Source organism: Mustela erminea, chromosome 4, assembly GCF_009829155.1.
Source record: "Mustela erminea isolate mMusErm1 chromosome 4, mMusErm1.Pri, whole genome shotgun sequence".
Lineage (NCBI taxonomy): Eukaryota > Metazoa > Chordata > Mammalia > Carnivora > Mustelidae > Mustela > Mustela erminea.
In genome coordinates this window covers 42,901,412-42,922,230 of record NC_045617.1, presented here as the reverse complement: position 1 = coordinate 42,922,230, position 20,819 = coordinate 42,901,412, and the positions used below count along the sequence as shown (strand labels likewise).

At 37.8% G+C, this 20,819-nt stretch overlaps 1 protein-coding gene across 5 annotated transcripts in view; it reads left to right on the top strand.

Moving 5' to 3' along the window:
* CFAP206 (cilia and flagella associated protein 206) overlaps positions 1–20,819 on the top strand; it is a 49,670-nt gene that overhangs the window by 17,026 nt on the left and 11,825 nt on the right. For 3 of the 5 annotated variants that reach the window (XM_032339093.1, XM_032339092.1, XM_032339094.1), the window contains exons 2-10: positions 1,118–1,230; positions 1,827–1,910; positions 3,729–3,819; positions 5,282–5,470; positions 6,499–6,657; positions 8,130–8,338; positions 14,825–14,944; positions 16,252–16,450; positions 18,122–18,262. In XM_032339093.1, the coding sequence (XP_032194984.1) occupies positions 1,118–1,230; positions 1,827–1,910; positions 3,729–3,819; positions 5,282–5,470; positions 6,499–6,657; positions 8,130–8,338; positions 14,825–14,944; positions 16,252–16,450; positions 18,122–18,262 (1,305 nt within the window). The remainder of the gene's footprint in view (positions 1–1,117; positions 1,231–1,826; positions 1,911–3,728; positions 3,820–5,281; positions 5,471–6,498; positions 6,658–8,129; positions 8,339–14,824; positions 14,945–16,251; positions 16,451–18,121; positions 18,263–20,819) is intronic. The other 2 variants (XM_032339095.1, XM_032339096.1) reach the window with 1 other exon arrangement.

Below are 20,819 nucleotides of genomic sequence, written 5' to 3'. Positions count from 1 at the left end.
TGATCAGGTCACCACGAATCCCAGGCAGTTGGTTCTACTGGACAAAATGCCAGGTGCTACCTTACCTGAACGCTAATAATGCTGAGAGTTCGCTCTATCTACCCGGATTGCCTTTGTTATTCTCTACGTGCTGGGACTTCCTGTGCTCAGTTACTGACGCTTTGAAAGATCGGGAAACTCTGTCCTTAAGACGTACCACCCTTTACTGATTTGTAGTAGATGGATTTAATAACTACGAGTTCATCTTTCAGAATTTTCATATTTCACATAATATGCTTAGTTATTATTATATTTTTATTTTATTTTTTAGTTAGAAATCCAGACTCCAACTTGGTTGTGCAGGAATGAGAATTTAGATGATCTCAGCAAGAATTCTTTTCCAAGAGTCCCATATTCCAAGAGTCCCATTAAATCTACCTCCCCAATACGGTTTAGTCATTACATTAAAAAAAAAAAATCACGATATAAATATGCTTTTGGTGACCACTCTCATTTAAAATGTCAACCTAAAAACCAGAAACCACCTCAAGAGGCAAAGTGGTTATTTGCTATAAAAGGACTGCAGTTGGGAATGTACAGATTTAAGTAGAAACCCAAATAATGTGCCAATTCAAGGAGGTGGACTCAGGGGTTTTATGGAAGAAAAAAGTTTAAGTTGTTTTTAAGAAGATCTCATTGGTGCTGACAAGCAGGGCTAGATTTGTATTTCAGTTATTGGTCAGGTAAAGTAGTCGCAAGTCAAAAAGTTGTCATTTATCATGCTTTTCAACGAGGATTATCCTGCTCTTGCTGACTTCTTGGAATGTTGGCAGTTTAGGTTAGTTCAAAGATTTAGAAAAGAGGACAATGCCCAGCTCTCTTTTCAAAATGGCTCTACTTAGGTCATTTTCACAAAATAGGAAATATTTCAGTCCCGATGTGGAGTCCTGGTTGCTCTTTCTGTCACCAACAAATTCCTTCATTTTAATAAATATAGAACAGTTTTTTTAATTTTTCTAAATGCTAATAAATACTAATTCGTTCATAATAGTATGACTCTTTACAAATATAATGAGAAATCTAACAAGGAAAAAATAACCTATAAATACAATTAAAAAAAAATCATTGTTTTATTTAGCCAGGATGCCTCCCACTCAGGCAGAATGTGTTATAAAGAATATCATTCGAGAAATAGGACAAGAATGTGCAGGCCATGGAGAGATTGTTTCCGAAACTCTGGCTGCTTTTGTGGTAAGAATGAATATTTTTTTGAACTACTGCTTTATTAAAAAATAGGTTTAAGCGGTGCCCATTTCCCTCTTAAAATTTTTTGAAGCTTTCCTAAATGTTATTCAGTTGAAAACATACTGAGATGGTTGGACAAATTAGTGAAAAATATTTTTTCTATTGAAGCATATCATTCTAGATTTATAGAGACTGGTTTAGAAGATCCTGATTTGTTTTAGAAGTTTCGATAATGTTGCTGTAACATGTGTTTTTGTTCACTGTCATAAAAATTACTCACTGCCTTGGTCTCTCTATTCTTGCTTTTGGTTTAACAGTACATAATAAAAATATGATAAAATATTCAAATAGTTTCCCAATTTAAAATCTAGTCACTGCTTTCAATTTATTTCTCCATATAATTTTTTGAACACCATAATCAAATTTGATGGTTATTGCTTCCTTCAACCTCTAATGAAGGTGCTGATGAATTGGATAATAAGAAAATCAGCTGAATAGTCGACCTCTTACGACTAATCAGGAGACAGTTTAAAAAATGGAAACAAACTAGTTTCATAATTATGTGAAATAAAATTACTTAATAGGTTCTTTCCTATTCTTAGGTGAAAGCTGTTGTCTTAGACCCAAGTAATGGCTTTAACATGGATAGACCCCTCGTGAAAAGTGATGTACAGAAACTTGTTAAGGTGATTATACAACAATTCTCAAATGTTAAATTATTTATTTGCAATTCTGAATACAATATTTGTATGAGCCATTATTGCCTTCAGCCTCATGATAGAAAACCCTACGAAACAGTGGTGCAGGCGAACGTGAGATGTATTGTTTCTCATAAAGCCTAGAGATGCGTAAGTGGTTTTTCTTGGCTTCCTGGGTCACTTTTGTGCCTAAGGCTCTCCTCTCATGGTTACAAGATAGCTACTCCACCTCTCCGTAGGTATGAGGGGAAAGAACATAGGGCAAAATGTGTGTGCCAGTTGGGTCTGTCACTTTCTAGATAGTAATAGCTTTCTCAGAAGTTTTCTCATCTCCTTACGTTTATGGATCAGAATAATAACTGCAAAGCCTGGGACGTTGATTTCTTTTTCTTTTTTCAGCTGAACAAATCTTTTCCCCAGTCCAGGTTGGGGCTGTTCTTAAGGAAGGATGGGTATGGATACTGGCAGGGAGCAGTGTCTGCCCCCGTAGTTTCAAAACATCTTGCTATTAATCTAATGTTACATTGAGAACATTAACTGACTCATCGTATGCTATAAAATTACATAGCACTAGATTAAGATTCAGATAATTACTGATTCAATGTCATTTGTGTTTTTCAATTCTAAAGGAAACACTGAAGCCACAGCCAATAATTCAGTAAGAAATCAAGGATTTGTGTCTGAAAACCAATTTTAAGACCCCAAAAAAGCAGGAATTTTAGACGACATTAGTTTTTTCACTTTTTTTTCCCCGAAGATTTCATTTATTTATTTGAGAGAGAGCATGAGCAGGGAGAAGAGCGGAGGGACTAGTGCCCAACACGGGGCTTGATCCCAGGACCCTGAGATCATGACCTGAGCTGGAAGTCAGAGGCTTAACGGGGAAACTGCTTCTCCTTCGCCCCTCCACCCTGCTCCTGCTCTGTCGCTCAATCTCTCTCTCTCTCAAATAAATAAAGAAAATCTTTTTAAAAAAATCATGTGGACGAACTAATTTTTTATTTGTAAAGTCTGTGTTTAGAACAGTCCCTGTGCACGAACGGGCTCCATAAAGGCGCAATGTCCCAGGCCTCACTCTTGCGTTCCATCCCCCTCCTCCAGGAAACGCCGGGTTGGTGCTCAGGGAGGTGCATTGAGGGTGTGGGTGCTGTTGTGTCTGCCAGCTGTAGATACAAAGCCTAAGGGGTGAGACGGGAAAGGGAGGGCATGAGAGGAAAGAAAAGAAAAATTCAGGTTGTTCGTCTAATCTGAAGGGACACAGCGGAGAAGTGGGATGAGCTTGCTATGTGGGAGGAAAAGTGGGAGAAAACAAGACCAGAGGACGACTGTTTGAAATAAGGCAGAGCTAGAGAAATTTTGTGAGCCGAACAGCAGCTTTTCATAAAATGCAAGTAACCCTCCGAATCAGCAAAGAAGTGTTGTTCAAGGCACAAATCGTAGTGAGGAGCTCTCGGTAAGCTCTAGACAGGAGCATAAGTTTCATGGAGCACTTACCCACATTGAGGTGGCCTAGACTAACCAAGATGTCAAGTTTCCTGCCTTTGGCTAGGCTGTTAGCCACCTGCGTCTGGTGATCTTACTGATCTCCGGGAAATAACTTATTACTCAATAAATGTTGTCTGTTGGGTAAACTATGAAGCATGAAGTCCTCAAAGAGAAAATAATAATAAAAAGGATTATTGGTGGATAAATAACAGAAACCATTGCTTTGATGTTTCTCTTAATTCTTTTTTAAAAATAACTTTAAAAAATACTATAGTATTTCAGAAAATATGACTAGAAACATTCATGGGTATTCTCTTCTAGCTTTGTGTGTCTCAGCTGTTGGATAGTAAAAATCCATCCCTGGACACCATTAAGATGCAAGTCTACTTTGATATGAATTATACAAGTCGAGGTAACATATATCTACCCATTTTGATACCCTTTTTGAAAGATTCCTATTGTATTTCAGGGAATAAAGGCTTTACTTTGTTAAGAATGGAAAATTTAATTTTTTAATCTTTTGAAATTTTTTTCCAACTTTGAAGAATACAGTGAAAGTGAAAATGCTAAATGAGAAAACACCAATGGTTTTTGTGAGGGTTCAAAGTAAATTCTACTTACTATGCCTATGATAGTTATGTTTCCAAGTCTATTATGTTTTAAATGCTACATCATTAATAATACACAATAATTAGAAATTAAAACAACAAGCCGATTGAAGTAAAAAGTTTCTAACTTGTTGGTATCTTTTGGTTTGGGTTTATATTATTATTTTATAATGCTTACCTAAATTAGATAACTATACCAAAATGAAAAGAATGACGGAAAATTTCAGATTAGAACATATTTCCTTAGGTAAATAGTTTAATACATACATCAAAGACACACTGGCAACAAGAGGAAAAGGAAAATAAATTCCTCTATTGCCTAGACAGCCTTGGCCCCACTGTAAGGCAATCATTACTAACCATTTGGTGATTTTTGTTGTCCTTTTTACCCTCCATGAACTGAACTTCCAGTTATGCTCCATACATACTTACCATGTTTTGCTTTTTTGCTTAATACTGAGATGTTAAAGTGGTAAGTAATCATGGAATTGATGAAATTGTAATTTAGATTTTTAAAATCTGCATAAAGTTCTCAGCTGCTTTTGTTGTAAGAGTATAGGTGTGAATGGTGCATGGTTGATACGTGAATTATTGCCCTTGAAATAGTAAAATGGGGTGTCTTACTGAATTAGCTGCAAGAATTGTACTGCTGGTGGGTTGTGGTTCCTGCCACACCTACGGCCAGACCTCGTCATATCATGCAGAGGGTAGAGGGAAACAGTTCTTGATGCCACGTTGTATCACCAATAATGCTATTCAAAGGAAATTTACCTAGAACTAAAATAAAAATACCCATAATTGAACAGGAAGAGTTACACTACATACATGTGTATTTCTACTGTATGTGCTTGCATATAGCATACCACCTGCGCTTGGAACGTTATGTGTAAATATCTGTATACTACGTATATTTTTACTGTATGTGTTTATAATATATATATTATAAATTGCTCTCTATACTTTCTGCTTCATTAGGAGGTTTCATCCTTTTTAGATACAACTGTTTGGTTTATATGTTGAAAGTCTTAGGTACTTTGACAAAGTATGCCATTTAAAGAGCCACAGTCAATCTTTCCTACTACACTGTTGCCTTGAAGTTCCTTGCTGGCCACTGTGTGTTTTTTATTTCGGTTAGTACACCTTAAGAAAATACTTGTCTTTGTGTCATAGGATTGCCATACCCAAGACATTTTTTTCTCTGGTCCTACTTTCTTATGTGAGGTTTGTAAATCAAATATATGGAACATTGTCTTTTGCCAAATTTAGAGGAATTTCTTGAAGAACACCACCGAGTCTTGGAGTCTAGGTTAGGCTCCGTCGTGAGAGAAATTACAGATAACAGAGCATGTACCAGAGAAGAATTGGAAAGCCTCTACCGAAAGATTGTCAGCTATGTGTTACTGCGCTCCGGGCTGGGATCTCCTACCGATATCAAGATTGTCAGAGAGGCAACAGGTAAAAAACCTAGATAATTTCCGTTCCACATATTAAAAAGGTGTGAACATTATGTCTTATAAAAGATGTTAAATTCAAAGTATTGAAGACCGAGGTTCCCTTTTTATCTGGGAAAAAAAAATCAGCACAAGTAAGAGGTTAGAACTTAGACTCCTTTTCCACCATGTTTTAGCTCTAAAACCCAAGCAGCAGCTCTGGAAGATGTGTGTTGTTAGTTTTCTTAGTGCTGCACATATCCAGGGACCCATCACTCCTTATGAGAGAAACACTGAAAATGCGGTTAAGAGTACCAGGCCAGGGGCACCTGGGTGGCTCAGTGGGTTAAACCTCTGCCTTCAGCTCAGGTCATGATCTCAAGATCTCATGATCTCAGGGTCCAGGGATCAAGCCCCAGGTCAGGCTCTCTGTTCAGCAGGGAGGCTGTCCCTCCTGCACACCCCCCCGCCCCCGACTGCCTGTCTGCCTACTTGTGATAACTCATTGTCTCTGTCAGTTAAATAAATAAATAAATATCTTTAAGACTACCAGGCCGGCTGGGGAATGGGGGCCCCTGGAAAGGGAGATTTTGTATTGATGAAAGGAGTCGCATCTGTCACCTAAAACAGATGATGGAAAGGGACACTGTTGCATTCTCAAGAAGTATTTGCCCACTTTATTAACTTAAGGTAAGGAATAGGCAAGATTTCTAGCCTTTTAATGGCTTTCCTCCACAATTATTTTAAAACAGTGATTTTTCTCATCAGAATCCTAATTAGAAAACTTATTTTAATGCCCATCATCAAAGCATTACTGATGGGTGCTTAATTATTGAAAAGAGACCCAAGGCAGTAGCATTATTTTCCGTAGCCCAGCTTTGATATGTGATAAATTTTGCTATGTATCCTGTAACGAGGTATCAACAATTTAAAGAATCAGGTAAGTAGCTCTATAAAGACACCCCTCTAAACTTTCTGTTGAAAGCAACCTGTGATTTAAGTTCTGGTATCTTTATTCTACCATTTTGTTGTGCTTTTTGTGGTTTGTTTCAGCTGCCCTGCAGAGCATTTTTCCTCAGGCTGAGCTTGGGACGTTTCTAACACTTTCTAAGAAGGACAAAGAACGCCAGCTGAAAGAATTCACCATGATTGTTACAGGGATTCGCTTATTTAACCGAGACTGTGGAAAGGGAGGAGAAGGCATTGATGACTGTAGGTATATCATTAGGTTAAGTCTGCAGGTTATGTAGGTTTAAAATATAACTTGTACTGTGAGGAAAATAATGCATGGTATTTCACTGGCATTCTTAGATTTAAGGTATGCAGGGTCACTAAATTATAACAATTTTTTTTTTTAGAGAGGGAGAGAGAGTGCATTTGAGCAGGGGGAGGGGCAGAGGGAGAGGGAGAGGGAGCGAATCCTAAGCAGGCTCCACACTCAGCACAGAGCCCAACATGGGATTCAACCCTCATGACCCTGAGATCATGACCTGAGCTGAGGTCAAGAGTTGGAAGCTTAACTGACTGAGTGGCCCAGGTGCCCCTCAGGTATACAGTTTTGACTCTACCTTAGGTACCGTTACTGTTCATAATGGATAGTAATTTTTAATTTTGTGGGGCAAGGCTTGCAGAATTATAACACCAGGAAGGTAGTGTGGGAGAGTGAATCAGTGGAAGGAATGAGGGGCCTGCCTGAAGGCCAGCCCCTCCAGTTCACTGGGCTCTGTGTTCTTTATTCGAAGTCAAATAACCCAAAGGGAGTAAAGCCCAGTGATCTAAAAATAAAAATCAGGGACGCCTGGCTAGCTTAGTGGGTTAAAGCCTCTTTCTTCGGCTCAGGTCATGATCTCAGGGTCCTGGGATCGAACCCGGCATCGGGCTCTCTGATCAGCAGGGAGCCTGCTTCCCTTCCTCTCTCTCTGCCTGCCTCCCTGCCTACTTTATTTGTGATCAAATAAATAAATAAAATCTTTAAAAATAAAAATCACCCTGAGAAGAGAAGAGTGGTTGAGGCAGCTAATGGAATTGAAAGGATCGAGAGGAGATATTTGCAAATCTGCAAATGCAGGAGCATTTAACTGTGCTGTTCTGTACTTAATGCATTCATCATCTAGGAGTTTGGAAGCACTCATGAAGTAGTTGATCAGGGGCTCAGAAGGGACTTCCTTACATAGGCCCACCGATAAGGTGTTAAGGTCTGTTATTAGATCACTTTTCTAGTATAATAGGGTCAGTTTTTCTATTTTTAAAACAGTTCTAGAAAGTCAAGTTCCCATTCTTTATAAAGTTCCCTATCTTGCTGGACTATTCTGTTATTTTTCAGTATCCTGATCACAAAATACTTCTTTTCTACAGACCCAAGGTCAGTAGCAGATAATACCAAAGCCTATCTGTTCTTTATATTCTTCTGTATTTTAGTGGCAAAAGCTGATCCTGCTAACTTTTGGTTATCATTCTGACAATAGCTTTTGTTCAGACAGGTGTCTCCCCCCCCCCCCCACCGCCCAACTGAGATTCTTTCCTTCATGGTGTGGGAAGAAACACATGAAATACATGTCTTGTTATTATTCATTTGGTTGAGGAAAAAAAAAAAAACGAACTCAATGTAATGCTCAAGTTATGATCACTTTCTAGGCTTCTTTTTGTAGATTCTTTCACATCTCTTGATTTCCTTTTAAAACCAGTGCCGGCCATTCTGCGTGAAGCAATTCCGGCTACCACGCAGCACATCGACTGCCAACTTCAGACTGCCCAGGACCAGGCATACCGCTACACGGCCATCCTCGAGAAGGCAGCCAGCAACCCACTCCTGAGCATGGAGCTTCAGTCGTCCATGTTAAAAGAAGCACTGTACAATGTGCGGCAGTATGAGATCTTCCTTCAGATTATTCTGGTGAGTGCGTGTCAGGATTTGGCCTTTTCCATACATGGCAACCACTTTACAGGTTACGGACCTACACGAAAGGCAGAATCAGGTCATTGCTAAAGGAGGTAGCCTTCGTAACTGCTCAGTTTATAATGCATCTGTAGGGCCAGGAACAGAATTAGAAATGGGGAAGTTGGATTTTTATTTTAATGGAAAATGCTGGTAGGAATTGATTTCTAGTTGTTGATTTTCTTTGGTGCCCAGTGGAATGACTGCTCGCATGCTGGGGTTAAGCAGTTGTGTGTACGCGTCTAAGTAATACTGCATCGTTTTCACACAGAGCAGGTGTCTAATGTATTTGGGGGCTGATAGTTGGCACTCAAATAATTTTTATGTAATTATTTGTTGTTGTAAAAGTTGGTTGAAAAGATTTTTATTGCTGATATTTTTATATCTAAGGAGCAAGCCAAACAGTATCCCCAAATAGTTGGAGAATTTGGTAAAGTGATGATTTTTAAACTTTTTAAAAAAGTGGCAGAGCACTTTCTTTCAGATGGAAACTTGCACAGAATCCCAAAAATACAAAACAGGTATCTAGATGAAAGGACTGAGGGACCTTTTCATCAAGGAACAACCCCATTCCACCCTAGGGTTCTAGGGAACACGGTCTGTTAACTACCTCTTGGCAGCAAGCTGTTCCTGTCAGTCAACGTTTTTGTTATTTGGTGTTTCATTTGTTTTTTTGTTTGTTTCTAGTTTATTGAAGTGTAATTGACACACTGTAAGATATTCAAAGTGTACAATGTGATGATTTGATGTATGTCTACCTTGTGAAAGCAATTTCTCCCATCAGGTTAATTAACACATTCATCCCACTGTCACTGTTTACCTTTACACAACCTCTTACCTTCCAGTAACTGTGAGATTCAGGGTCAGTGGACTGACTTTATATGAGTGAATACTAATGTCTTGAAGGATAGAGCAGGATGTGTTTTTAACTTGCATCTTTATGACTTGTTACTTTTAGATGCACTTGATCTGTCTCCTTCCCTTCACTGTAAAGAATAGAAAGATAAAAATCCAGGTGACATGACTTCATTGCAACAAACTAGGAGGTGGTCCTCACAGCTGTCCCACTATCCAGTTGCCTTCAAAAATGAGGACCCTACATCAGCTGTTCTAAACTAAATAATTCTTTTGGGAAAGTGTTCCTCTACCACTGAGTTGTGGCCATCAGCCTTGTATAACTAGTCAGATACTAAGAGGATTTTACAGTCAGTTTTTTTTTTAAAGATCTTATTCATTTATTTGAGAGAGAGAAAGAGACAGTGACATAGTGAGAGAGAACAAGCAGGAATGTAGGCTCCCTGCTGAGTGGGCAGCCTGATGCGGAGCTCAATCTCAGGACCCTGGGATCAGGACCTAAGCTGAGGGCAGATGCTTAACCAACTGAGCCACCCAGATGCCCAAGGGTTTTACAATCAGTTTATCTTGAAGTGCATGCAGATCCACAGGAGTATGAGTCTCACATTTACTTTGTCGTCTGGGAAGGGATATCAGAAAAAGGAACCTTTAGAGACCCGTCACTCATAACATAAGGACGTTAAATTATATTGTCTCAGGGCATTCAATCATTCAGCTAACTTCCAGTCTGAAAGTCTCATTGGAGTTCTCATTCGCAGCTAGAGGGACAGTGAGTATAGGGTATAAGTGACAAGTGTGGGCTCTGCAACCAGAACGCATGGGTCCTCATACTGATTTTGCTGCTTACTAAATCTGTGTCCTTGATAAAATCGCGTAACTTCTCTGTGTCTTGGTTTCCACATCTGTAAAATGGGGTTATTGATAGTTGACACTATCTAAGTAAGGTAGACCAGTTTCTGGCACGTAGTTAAGGGCCCAATAAATTGTTGATCATGCTGATGCTGATAATGGTTATTAATGCCACCAGCATCATCATGAGGGCCTTATCAGAGCAGCCCTGATTTTATCTCTGTAGGAGTATGAACTGGAGAGCTCTTATTTTTCTAGACAGTGTCTTATTTCTAAGCCCTTTGCTGCTTATACTGTTGAGAAAGTTGTTTCTGATCTCTCTACTCTTCATGACGATTTCTTGCTAACATCTTTCAGGGTCCGAATGAGTTCTCTTCATCATCTGACTCTTTTTGGCTTAATCAGTGTTTCTTCTGTGTGTTTTTTTTTTTTAAGTATTCAATCTTCTCCCATCAATCCACCTGAGTTACAGTTAAGGTTACAGTTACAGGATGGATGTTGGTTTAATCAGTATTATCGCTCAGTTATAAAATATGTCAGTTTATGTTGCGCTGAGAATTTTTCGTGTCTGTGAATATTCTTTTTTTTTTAAGTCACATCATTTGAACAAATATATTAATATAGCTTTTTGAAGGGCTGACTTTAATTTAAAAATTTTCTTTTGCCAATACTACATGCAGCTTATGTAAACATTTTTTAAAAATTTAATTATGGCTGTGTAGGGTAGTTAGTTATTTTATTTTCTTTCAATTAGGACTTCGCTGCAGTAAACAAACTAAGATATTGTGAAAGAGAAGAGGGAGGGAGGATCAGTCTTGTTGACTTAGCTGAGAGAATAGAATTCCATCCTCTGTGGGCTTTTAAAGTGCGAGGCAGTCACCAAAGACAGAAAAAGCTGCTTATTGTGATGGTGCAAGTAAATGCTGTATTTGCCACATAACATTTCTTAAAACCTGTAAGTCAAGACTTTTGTAGACTTCTCCCTAAGTTTTGTATGCAGAGCCTATTCACAGAATAGACAACCCTGGACTTTCTTGCTTTTTTTTCCGAGAATTCAAGTAAAAAAAAATCAGGTGGAATTGGTACTTATTTTAGACTTGTTGAAATTGTCCGTGGAACAAAGCATCAGAAATTTATCAATTAAAAGAGAATGGGGAGGGACCAGGGTGACATCACATGCTTTTTTTCCTTAAGCATTTTTTTTACCACATTATGAAAAAAAATTTTTTTATGAAAAAGTTTTTTTTAAAAAAGTGATAGCATTCCTAGAGGACTAATTTCATTCTTATTATTGTTATCATTATTTTTTTTACAAACGATCTCATTAGCAATATGTGTTAGGATGTTGTCAATTTCAAGGTGGCAGATTTAAGTTTTTCAAAATACAAATTTTATCTTTGGCAACAAAAGTCGTTGTTTCCCTGAAGTGACAGACTCATTTCATTTTCTTTCAAGAAAATATCTGCCAAATTTCTAAGGGTCAAAAGTCAGAGTTTGTTGGTCATTTGCTCTTTGAAGTAAAAATGATGTTCTGCTGGGGGAAGAATGCTGGTTTGGCTCAAAATTCAGTCCTTCAAGAGAACCATGCGTTTTAATATGCAACAGAAGTGTTTTATATGTACTTTCATCTCATTGCACTGATTATTAAAAAGCTTGTACTTAGGATCAAGATTTAATAAAATTAATACTTTTACTGCATCATCAAAGACATTCTTAAGTGAAACTGGCTTTTTTATTGAGATATTGACACATAACATTGGTTTCAGTTGTACAATGTACTCATTCAGTAGATGCATATACTGCAAAAACATTCTTCACCACACAGTTACAAAATTTTGTGTGTGTGATAAGAACTCTTAAGATTTACTCTTTTAGCAATTTTCAAATATACAATGCAGAATTATTAACTGTATTCGCCATCCTGTTACGTTATATCCCCAGGACCTATTTATCTCATAACTGGAAGTTTGTACTTTTCACCCCTCTCACCCATTTCACCCACCCCCACCTCATGCCTATGGCAGCTACCAGTCTGTTTCCTGTATTTATGAGATTGGATTTTTTTCTTATTTTTAGTTTTTTAGATCCCACATATAAGAAAGATCATTCAATATTTATCTTTCTCTGACCTATTTCACTTAGCATAACACCCTCAAGTTCTAGCCATGTTGTCGCAAGTGGCAGTGTTTCCTTCTTTTTTATGGCTGAATAACATTCCATTATATATGTGTATTTCATACACACACACACACACACACACATTTCAATACCTAGTTGTGAATGAGTTCTTTTTTTTAATTTTTAAATTTTTTATTAACCTATAATGTATTATTAGCCCCAGGGGTACAGGTCTGTGAAGCGCCAGGTTTACATACTTCACAACAAAAAACTCACCATCGCACATACCTTCCCCAATGTCCATAACACAACCACCCTCTCCCTACCCGCCTCCCCCCAGCAACCCTCAGTTTGTTTTGTGAGATTAAGAGTCTCTTATGGTTTGTCTCCTCCTGATCCGATCTTGTTTCATTTATTCCTTTCCTACCTGCCAAGCCCCCTATGTTGCCTCTCAACTTCCTCATATCAGGGAGATCATATGATAATTGTCTTTCTCCAACTGACTTATTTCGCTAAGCATAATACCCTCTAGTTCCATCCACGTCATCACAAATGCCAAGATTTCATTTCTTTTGATGACTGCATAGTATTCCATTGTATATATTGCTGCTATAAATACTGGAGTACAGGTGTTCCTTTGGATCACTTCATTTGTATTTTTGGGGTAGATACCCAGTAGTGTGATTACTGGGTCGTAGAGTAGCTCTATTTTCAACATTTTGAGGAACCTCCATGCTGTTTTCCAGAGTGACTACATCAGCTTACATTCCCACCAACAGTGTAGGAGGGTTCCCCTTTCTCTGCATCCTCGCCAGCATCTGTCATTTCCTAACTTGTTGATTTTAGCCATTCTGACTGGTGTGAGGTGGTATCTCATTGTGGTTTTGATTTGTATTTTCCTGATGCCAAGTGATGTGGAGCCCTTTTTCATGTGTCTGTTGGCCATCTGGATGTCTTCTTTGCAGGAAATGTCTGTTCATGTCCTCTGCCCATTTCTTGATTGGATTATTTGCTCTTTGGGTGTTGAGTTTGATAAGTTCTTTATAGATTTTGGATACTAACCCTTTATCTGATATGTTGTTTGCAAATATATTCGCCCAGTGAATGAGTTCTTGATAAATGTAAACAGAATGATTGTTTTAGTTCATTATCAGCAAAAGTAAAAAACAAAAACAAAAAAACTTCCTTGTACTTTCTCTCTGAGCACCTGAAAACATAGCTCCAGGGACACCTGGGTGGCTCAGTGGGTTTAGCCTCTGCCTTTGGCTCAGGTCATGGTCTCAGGGTCCTGGGATTGGGCCCTGCATTGGGCTGTCTGCTCAGCAGGGAGCATGCTTCCCCCTCTTTCTCTGCCTGCCTCTCTGCCTATTTGTGATCTCTGTCAAATAAATAAATAAAATGTTTAAAAAAAAAAGAAAACATATCTCCAGGGAGGAAGTACCTTTAGTTATAGGCATAAGAAGTTATGTGTTGAATATAATTTTACTTTGAAGAGCTTATGCAGATTTATTTCTGTTTCTTGTTGCTGTTACACAAATCTAAAGAGACTTTAAGGGCATCATTTTCATATTTGATTTCTAAAACAAAACTAACAAAGAAGGGGAAAAACTCAATGGGGTAGATGAGAAACTTATTAGATGGAATAGACAGAATTATATGGAGCCTGAAGCAAGGGGAAGGGAGATGCTTAAAGAATAGTATGGGTAAAATTAAAACAGGATGCATGTTACATTGGTGAATAAAAAATTCTGTTAGTTGAAATACAATAATATTTGATATTTTTATGAAGTAATTACTTGTCACTTAAAAATAGTCTAGTAAATGATGTGGTTTGACTACAAGTGTCTGAAGACTCAAATGCATTTTTTTCTCTTCGAGTAATTGTCACTCTTTTGCACTGTACTGATAAGCCCATACCACTGCCATTTCTGGTCATGTCTCAGACAGTACAGAATAAGGGGTAGGAGCTGGCCTCTGGCTTCTGACGGTCTGAAAATTGTCCTTGGGCAATTTATTCACCCTTCAATATCTTGGTTTTCCTATTTATACTCACCCTTTTTTTATACTTATAAGTATTTAATATGATGCTTAGCACACAGTAAGAATACATGTAACTAATTATTTCAGAGTCAGCATTTAATGCCTTAATTTCAGATTACTATTGTCACATTAAAAATACATTATTTTTCTTTCATTGATGTGATTTTTAAGATTTTTTCTGCACTCTTCAATGTAATTTTTAAAAATCCTAGTATCAAAATAGTTTTCAGAGGAACACTTTATTTATTTTGTTATTGAGGAATGGGAAAATAACACCTGAGCAAAAGCTGGGTCAGAGGATCTGCTTCTCAGGAATGCAATTATACTGTGTATCAGGGAATACGTGGAGAAAAAGAATTCCTTTTGAAGAATTGTAGCCGTGCTATTTCAAAAGATTCATCCATCCAGCAGATGTTTCTGGAGCACCATCCATAAGCACCTACTGTTCTTGCTTTCGGGATACGAGGGAGAAGAGAATTTCTGCCCTCATTGTGCTTACCTTCAGGACATGGAGGGCTTAAAACACATGATTTTTATAGTAAAATTATAAAAACATTAATGTAAATTATGTTGTCTTTGCAGTCAGATATAATTACCTGTGCTCAAGAGGTAGAACTGATGATAAAGCAGTTAGGAGCCCAACTGGAACAATTAAAAATGATTGTAAAATCAAAGACAGCTGTCCCAACATCACAAGTCTTTGTAAGTATTTGCTATCAACTTTGACCTTGTTTAAAGGTGAGTATACCTTTGAATCCTATACAAGTGAATCAGAGGTAATTATAATTAGATTTAATTACTAAAAATAGAATATTTGTTTTCTACATGTTGACCCCATTCTTTATGGTTGTTTTGTAGTAGTAGTGTAAGTCGGATAAGAGAATCCCCCTTGCAGGCAATTGCTACTAAAAGAGATGCAGATATGTATTAAAGTAGCCATAGTATCAGTAAAGGCTGTGGCAACAGAATGGATCCCTAATGCAGTGTTGAAAACATGTTCACAGTGGCTGGTTACAAATTGCCTTCAGGGGCGCCTGGGTGGCTCAGTGGGTTAAAGCCTCTGCCTTCTGCTCAGGTCATGTTCCCAGGGTTCTGGGGTCGAGCCCCGCGTTGGGTTCTCTGCTCAACCGGGAGCCTGCTTCCCCCTCTCTCTGCCCTGCCTGCCTCTCTGCCTACTTGTGATCTCTGTCAAGTAAATAAATAAAATATTTTTTTTAAAAAATTGCCTTCAGCAAAGAGGTGGTGTAACTTGTGACCTTTATGAAGAGACAGAGGATAATCACTGTGTTTACCAGGCCTATATGTATACTGACTTTCTGATTATCTGTACCATCTTATGGGTAAATCCGGTAGCCCTAGGGAGGTGTAAGGTACAGTATTTTATAGAGATGCAGTATTTTATAGAGCATTTAGAGGCTATGATAATTTTCTGAGGTCAGTTCTAATATTAGGTTTTAAAAACCAAGAAACAAAGGCTAAGTTGTTTGACTTATTAGTAGGGTCTGACTAATATCCTTATGTTTGTTCTGTAAGTCAGTGGCCTTTAATATTAATGAAAAACTTTATCTCACCGACCTAAAATCTTTGACTTGCAGCTCACAAGATATTCCCTAAGATGTATCTCTAGATTTTCCAGGTTCTTTTGAATCATGATTGAGCCAGAGAAATCTAAGAATAATGAGTCATATTTAGCCTTTTTTTTTTTTTTAAAAGAAGCTATTTCCCCTTGACTCTTTGAGGTCAAGCATCCATAAATATTTGGCTTTTTTGGGTAAATTAACTTTATGATGAACACTCCAAGATAAAATGATTTTAAATAAAATGCAAGACTTTTTTTCTCTCATCATTTAGGAGTCCAGTTGCTATGTAGATTTTATTATTTAACCTCAGAAGACTTTGACTTCTCTTCAGGAAGAATTATTTCTTTACAAACACAAATTTGTTATGAGCACAGTGATTTATAATTTTATGAGACGATTACATTTTGAACATTGCTTTCTCTTCCGCAGCCCATCTTTATCGCACTTTCCAACCTGTGGACTAGCTTCCAGGATGAAATTGTTTTGATTAGTGTCCTCAGTAATTTAACAACTCACCTTGAACCATTCCTGGGTACTCATGAACTACTCTTTCCTGAGAAAGTCATGCAGAATCTTCTTGATGGGCTGACTGTGAAAACTGATGTGTCTAGAGTGAAAGAACACCTGGGTAATAGAAATCTTCAAATTGTCTCTAGAATGAAGTCACTCTTTTGTTTTAAAATTTTCATGATTTAGGCACTTGGTGGCCTCAGTCCGATGAGCACGGGACCCTGAATCTCAGGGTCATGATTTTAAGCTTCACGTTGGGTGCAGTTTATTTAAAAAAAAAAAAAAGTAAAATTATTATGCTCTTTCTGATAAGGTATTAAACATCTTTCTTGATTAAAAGAATGCTAATGTTTATCATAGAAAATTCAGAAGACAGAAAATATATGAAATGAGTACCTTACTATCCCATAATAACCATTCTTAATGTTGTCAGTGTTTTAGTTGATAGTGATGTTCCTTGCCTATGCATTTCTATTTTAGTCTTAATGATTTTATTATTGATTGATTCATAATAGGAAAGGATATTAATCCTTGCCATATTTGTTGCAAGTAAAGCTCTATTTCTTTGGAGTGCTATTTCCCACATATCTTCCTCAGAGTCAGGCTGAAACTTATATATCAGTGAATTTTATCCCTGTAAATTTGAGCTTATTTTAGACTTTTTAAGAGATGCACTGATTCTTATGGAAAGGCTGTCTTTATTAACAAACTGCTTTTTACTCTTTTGGTGTCTTCTGTCAGAAGTTCATGAGAAATGACAAAATAGAGTCTGGGAGTTGTTGCCTAGAAAGGTTTTCCCAGAAAATGAAACTAAATAATTTACTCCCTAAATTTCCTTTTCAAATTCAAATTTTGTAAAAGTGGAAAACAAAAATGACGTGCTTATTTCCATTCTTAAACTATTAGAATTAAAAAAAAACCCTGAAAACTGAATTAGAGAGACTCAAAGGCATCCTTCCAGTTCAAATTTTTCTACTCCTTTTCTTTTATTAAAATAACATATCTACACAGATACAACATGAAATTGAAAAGTGCAAGTCACTTCAATAGTAGGTATTAAACTCAACCACATTGGCAAAACAATCTTGGAGTTAATATGTCGTTTCCCCCATATGCTGCAACTTTATATTCAAAAGGACACTATCACGTTACTGATCCCAGTGAATTGAGAGACCTAATATTCTTCTAAAAGAATTTAATTAACACTTGCCACATCTCATCACTGTTTTGAGGATTTCAGTCATATCAGGAAAAAAGAAGAAGGTTTATCTTCCCCCGGTGTTGGCATTTACTTCTAGTTGTGCCACAAAGACATCTGTGGCATCGCTGTTTTGATACAGAGCCCCGCCCAGAAGCATAGTAGGATTGCAAGAACAAAGACCCTTGAAGATCAGTTTTATAAGTACGTGTTTTTGTTTGGAGAAAAATATTTAGACAATGTGTTTATCACATGTAAATAGGTAAGCTAACGACCATTAGGAAGAATTTTTTAAAGTGTAAAGAATAAAAATTGATACCTTGCTATCAAAAATAAGTTACTGAGAGATATTTCCTTGAGTGTTTCTGCTCAGAACATTCTCTGTTGTTTCAAGAAGCAATAGTCCTAGTATTATATGAGCACCACATTCAAAGTATTTGGCCGCCTCATGTATTACGAGAGCTCTGCTGTCTTGAATGAAGTTGATCCCTCTCTATTTTAGTCACATAGCAGCCAGTCTTTTCTGCTCATTTCCTTGGGCTGTTTACTCTTCTTGTTGATTAAAGTTGTTCTTGTCCTCTTTCATTTTAGAAGATAGAGTACATCTGGTAGATTTCAGAAAACAAGAATGGCTTTTCCCAGAAACAACAGCAAATTTTGATAAGTTGTTAATTCAGTGTCGCGGATTTTGTCCTTATACATTTGCTACAACAGATGGTCTTCTCCTTCCAGGTATATTGTTGGAAATAATGTTATTTTCACTTCCGCATTTTTTTCTTTGAATCAAGTGCTATTGTTGTCACTTTTTCTTTTTTTTTACTTACTCACTTTTTAAAATTTTGTGGGATCTGATGATGAACTAAGAAAGGAGCTGCAAAGATGATCCAGACCATCTTCATCTTTGAGGTACTCACAGAATGATCTGGTAGACTGATGTAACCAAGAAATGGGGCTACAAATGATAAGTGATGGAATGTGTGTATAATGAAATATGGATGCGACAGTATCATAAAAGGACTGATGACTCATAAGTCCAATGAAGGATTCCAGAAATTCACATGGCATTGCTAAAGTAGATCATCTTCCAAAGTAATTACTTGAAAGAGCAACACTAATTTGGCTGGTTATGTTTATTAAATAATACACTGTCACTTTATGGTTACAGTCCATTGACATAAATCAGGATTTCTGCATAAGTCAGATCTAAGGAAATGGCAAGTATTTTATCAAATAAAATCTCTCTGTAATGTATATATTATGAGAGCTTCCTCAAAACAAAGAATAAGCCAGAAATTATTACCCAAAAGTGCTCTATGAAATGGAAATAAAAAGTCAGCTAGGGCTAGAGTGAAAAGAGTTTGACAAAATTATTTATTTATGTATTTATGTATGTATTTATTGATTTATTTGAGAGAGAGTGAAAGAAAGCATAAGCAGGGGGAGGAGCAGAGGGAGAAGCAGACTCTCTGCTGAGCAGGGAGCCTGATGCGGGGCTCAGTCCGAGGACCCTAGGATCATGACCTGAGCAGAAGGCAGACACTTAACCGACTGAGTCACCCAGCCATCCCTGACAAAATTACTTCTAATTTACCTTACATCATTAACCTTTTCCTTTTCTCTGTTCTTTGTTATTTCTTTTGTTACATTTCATAATTGTTTGTTGCTTTTTTATTAGAAAGATTTCTTGGAATTGTGTATATACATAGGCTAGAGAACACACATACTGGCTCATTTTTTATGTTATTAGATTTTTCGTAATGGCAATAACAGAAGGTTTACCATAGGGAGCTGAGAGAAAAGTATTCGGAGGCCCCAAGAGGATCACTGATATTGGGGAGGAAACAGTCAAGAGCCATGAAGGAGTAAAACAGGACAAATATAGATGGTTTCTCTCCTCCCCTCCCCTCCCCTCCCCTCCTGTCCCGTCCCCTCCCCCCTCCCCTCCCGTCCCCTTCCCTTCCTTTCCCTTTCCCCCTCCATCCATGCATCCAGCCCAGATAAGAAGGGAAGGGAGTCATGAGAGACACAAACACAGAGAAACATGGCTGTAGGGCCACGACAGTCAGCATGACGTGGTTGGAAAATCTATGGACTAAGATTCAGGAGAGCCTGGTTTCTAGTCTAGGTCTGTTTAGACCCTTCCAGCTTACTAACTAGGATTCTAATAAAAAGAGAGAAATAAGAAAATAGAAGGGCTTGTGAGTGTCGGAATCCTCTCTGAGTCCTGATAACTTTGTTTACTACATTATTTATATTTACTACATTATTTTCTGGGCAGCAGCAATCTGCACTACCTCAAAAGAATTCTGTAGGACATCCGTCCTGTTCAGGACTGCAGACCACGTGGCTTAAAACCCCAAGGTGACACTGTGGCTTACCAGTTGGGGTCCTTTGCACATGACATCACTGATTTCATTGCCAACCAATCTCCCTTGCTCACTATTCCAGCCCCACTGGCCTTCTGGCTATTCTTGAACATTCCAGACACATTTCACCTCAGAGCCTTTGCCTTGCTATTCCCTCAACCTGGAAAACTCTGTCCCCCATACAGCTACCTACCTTGCTCCTTCATTTTATTCAGCCTTCCTAGATCACCCAATCTAAAATATCAACCTCACCCTCTTCCTTTTACGATGTGTTTAGCTGGCTTGATGCTTAATTTTTATTTATTTTTTTATCTACAGTACTCTCTGGCCTATGGTGTAGTAGTAGTTCCTCCTACTGAGAGCAGGAACTTTGTTTTCTTTTATATCCTTAGTGCCAGGAATAGGGCCAATACATTTTGTTGAACACATGAAAAAATAAGTAAGACAGTATTACTATCTCTTACCAATTATGTGGATATTTAATAATTCCTATTTTATGTAGTATCTGTTCACAGTGGGAAATACTTCTTAACATAGAAAGTTGTATTGGGGGCACCTGGCTGGCTTGATTGGTAGAGCATGGGACTCCTGATCTTGGGGTTGTGAGTTCAAGCCCCTCATTAGATGTAGAGATTACTTAAAAATAAAAAAATCTTGGGGCGCCTTGGTGGCTCAGTTGTTAAGTGTCCGCCTTCGGCTCAGGTTGTGATTCCAGGATCCTGGGATCAAGCCCCGCATCAGGCTCCCTGCTCAGCAGAAGGCCTGCTTCTCCCTCTGCCTGCTGCTCCCCCTACTTGTGTGTGTGCTCTCTCTCTCTCTTAAAAAAAAAAATAAATAAATAAAAATTAAAAAATCTTAAATAAAAACAGAAAAAGAAGAAACCTGTATTTTGAAAAAGATGTCCTGTCTTTCTAGTTTTTATA